General features: G+C 28.5%; 1 protein-coding gene across 1 annotated transcript; it reads left to right on the top strand.

Annotated features, from left to right (window-relative positions):
• Nucleotides 1-1,834: 1,834 nt before the first annotated feature.
• Nucleotides 1,835-2,823, top strand: LOC149247736 (uncharacterized). The gene is made up of 3 exons (XM_089455927.1): nucleotides 1,835-2,004; nucleotides 2,177-2,217; nucleotides 2,300-2,823. Exons 1-3 carry the CDS (start codon nucleotides 1,896-1,898, stop codon nucleotides 2,501-2,503), a joined length of 354 nt encoding a protein of 117 aa, XP_089312053.1. The 5' UTR covers nucleotides 1,835-1,895; the 3' UTR covers nucleotides 2,504-2,823.
• The last annotated feature ends 905 nt before the right edge of the window (nucleotides 2,824-3,728 follow it).

Here is a 3,728-nt window from a genome sequence, read left to right as displayed (position 1 = left end):
TCTTTTCTCTGAAATTTCAGAATAAGATCCAAAAATCAGCGGCTATGAAAGCCCAGATTAGAAATTAGATATTCCAGATAACATAAAATGGAAATATTTATTCATATTAAAAATTGATTTGGTTATTAAAAATAATTATAATTTATATTAATATTTTCATTATAATGTAATCGTTTATTGACGGGTATGAATGTAATGTGTAATTTTATTGTGTTTAATATGAAGTTGAATAATTTTTTATTTTTATTTTTTAAATTTCCTTATATAATATGGATTATAATAAAATATAAAAATGAATATGCTATTCATTTTTAGTTAAGTTTTTTATATAATTGAATCTCATTACAAGGCAGGATTTAAATAAACTATTTAAAGATTTATGTTAACTAATTTATATTGATATCAATTTTTCTTTCTCACACATATATATGCATATAATATTAACAAAAAATAGTTTAATTTTGTACATAATAAACTATTCAATATACAAGGAAGAAAAATAATTAAAACCTAAAAAATAAAATAAAATTTATCACATTATTCCTAATCAAAATAATAAAATGGGTATGTGTTATTCAATCAATTTTTAATATAAAGCTAATATGTAAGGTCTAAAACTACTCATAATAACAAAAGAAAAAATCAAAATGAACTACTACTAAAATAAGACATATACTTAAAAATATGTTAACAACCAAAACATAATTTTAATGTAAAAGTATTATGTATATATTATGTAAACAGTTAAAATAATAAGTTCAATGTATTCTATATAATATCCAAAAATACAATTTAAACCATGGAAAATTATTTTATATATATAGAAAAAATACAATTTAAACCATGGAAACTTATTTTATATATATAGAAAACTATAGATTTATTGGGATCTATCATGGGATTAGACAAATTAAAATTTTTGTTTTTCAAATTTTGCACTATAAAAGAAGTTTGCACATCAAGAAATTTCACCTCTAAGCTCATGTTGGATCCTTGGTTAAAATTGATCTATACCTAGGCTTAAGTATTTTGGGCTTTGAGGAGTTTTAAAAAATAGACTGATTTCTGAAAGCCCCTCCATATGTGAGAGTAATAGCAACAAAGGTAACCCTATTGTTATTTGACCTTGTCTATGGAGACCACAATTTTTCCCTGAAAATATTTTTTGGATAAAATTTTAATTTTTTTTATCAAAAAATCTAACCACAGAAATTTTTAAATTGATTTTTTTTAGGGTGGAAACTAATTAGCACTAAAAACTTTGAGGGCACCCAAAATCCTTCAACTTCACGGCTATAACTTAAATTTATCAAAATTTCTACTAAATTTTAGTCAAAATATTACCAAATTTTCTTTACTTTTGGAACAAAATTGTGGCGTCATTATTCTACTCTTATTCTTTTTCCCAGAGAATCAGGAACCGTGCCGTCTTTGAACGGAGTACTTCTCACACAATTCAGACCTTTATTTTCGCTGGTAGCGTGAGATTTTTCACAATGGTACCTTTCATTCATGTCAAGGTAGAAGTATTCCTGCAATCCTGAAGAGAAATGGGCATGGCAGAGTTGGTAGTATCTATTCTTCACTTCTTAAAACAATTAAATTTGACTGGTTTTCGATGATAAAGAAATTCGAAACCGGCCTGACCCTACTTGATTGTGCTGCGGGACGCAATTCCAACGACTTTTTACGCGGTAACAAAGTTGGCGTGCAGGACTTCAAATGCTCTACAAAGTAAAAGTCAAACATTGAGAAATCAACAGGAACCTCACATCTGTCGATAAATACGCCTCCTCCATACAAATGGCCTTCATCGATCTCAGTCACCGTTTCCTGAAGCGTCTCGTTCATTCTGCCCCCATTTTTTTTTGAGCTGTGATCCCTACAGAGGCTTAATGGGCAGTGATTTGGGATCAATTATGACTGTAATCACACTCATCCTCAGTACTCTCTTCGCATGGAATCTCATACAACCCGCAGAATCTCGTTACCCGCTGATCTTGGGTAACACAGCGATTGCTTATTCACATACTCTTTCTCTTCTCCCATCGTTTAAACGTTTTGAATGGCTTATATATTCCTGGAATTTTTGTTTTCAGTCATTTGCCTGTGATTACGTGTACGTCACATTTGTAGTTTTCTAACAAGTAGATTTCATGTGTATTATTTGCATCAGTTGACATCAGCGTTGGAAGTAAAGAAGCAGTAATGCAGCAGGTACCAAACTTGTCCACTGCTCTCGTCTTTTCAATTTGTATATATATCTCTGTATTGATGGATGCGCGAATGTAAACCGCAGGGCGGCGAAAGCACAGTGTATAATACGAAGAAACAAATGGATGTAATACTGATTGCGAACCCCGCCCTCCTTAGAGACCGCGGAATCTCACCTGCTTCTTCTCCCGCTGCTCACGCTACAGAACTGGCGATGGCACCTGCTTATCTTCTTTCTGCTGCCGATGCCCCTGAGGGGGGTCCTTCCGTACCAGGTCAGGGTAAATGATTGTCAACCGAGCATGGCAATTTATTAATTATAGTATGAAAAGTTAGTTTATTACACCAGCCATGACGTAATCGCGCTCTCCGCAAAGGGTCTTTGAAGACGGTTAGATGCAATTTCTGTTGGAATTTTTCAAAATTTCCGCTATGGACAAAAATGTAGCCGCATACTAGTAGTGTTTTAATTATAAGGTATTTTGCTTTGGTTGACAAAATAATTTTTCATCTTTCCTAAGTGATAGGTATTTGGGATGGCCATAGCAATCTCGACCCATGTCGATGATTAGCTTCAGAGTTTGGTGAAGTTGTTTTGGTTTTATGAAAATGGAAAGTAAAGTGTTTAACGAAAATGAGAGTATTTTTTGTTATATGGTGAATTTTTTGGTTAATAAATTTGGCTGCGGTGATACTATTTGTTTTTCCAAATTAATAGAAGATTAAGTCAAAAAAAAAAAGGAGTAGAAAAAAGTTTCTACATAATTAGAGTTATTATATAATTTATAAGATAGTATAATTATATAAATTAAATGATTGATAAATGTTAGTACATATTAATTTATGATAAGTATTGAGACACTTATCTTATAATACATTTCATATTATAGAGATTTAAAAAAATAACTAAATTATATTTTATTTTGAATTAAATTTGTATTATTTCAAAATTTCAAAACATCCTTAATTGCATGTATCATCGATTTTCGATTATTTACAATATTTTGTTTCAATTTACTATTAGGAAAATTAGATATGTTGATTTTATAACTACATTTTAAATTATTATTATTATTATTATTATTACTAATTAAAAAAATATATATGAGCTAAACACAAACATAAGAGCGTGTAACAAGATTTTTTATCCTAAAGATTTACTTCGAATTTATCATGAAGATTTTTAATTTTTAAATAAGTTTTGTTAAAATAATATGGACCAATATCATGTCTTATCAATAACACACATCTAAAGAACCATTTCACAATCAAAATATTTTATATTTTTTTAATTAAATTGAAAAGAAGAAAAAAAGTACAATTATTTTTTTTAGTCTAAATAAGTCACAAATTCGCCTAATAATATAGATTTCTCAACCATGTTTTTTTTTATTTTTTTATTATAATTAAATATTTTTAAAATAATTAATATATATTTTTATATTATTTCCTTTGGAATTAAAAATAATAATTTATTATTTTAAGAAATATCAATAATTATATGTATAAGTGTA

Source organism: Pinus tabuliformis, chromosome 7, assembly GCF_031772625.1.
Source record: "Pinus tabuliformis cultivar Carrire ecotype Pingquan chromosome 7, CPIR1, whole genome shotgun sequence".
Lineage (NCBI taxonomy): Eukaryota > Viridiplantae > Streptophyta > Pinopsida > Pinales > Pinaceae > Pinus > Pinus tabuliformis.
Note: the sequence above shows the minus strand (reverse complement) of the source record. Positions and strands in the feature narration are given on the sequence as shown.

Excerpts from the sequence above, each read along its gene's own strand:
- LOC149247736 (XM_089455927.1), top strand. The coding sequence starts at position 1,896 with ATGGGCAGTGATTTGGGATCAATTATGACTGTAATCACACTCATCCTC. Across the intron at positions 2,005-2,176 it reads TCGTTACCCGCTGATCTTGG|TTGACATCAGCGTTGGAAGT; the intron begins GTAACACAGCGA and ends TATTTGCATCAG. Across the intron at positions 2,218-2,299 it reads AAGAAGCAGTAATGCAGCAG|GGCGGCGAAAGCACAGTGTA; the intron begins GTACCAAACTTG and ends TGTAAACCGCAG.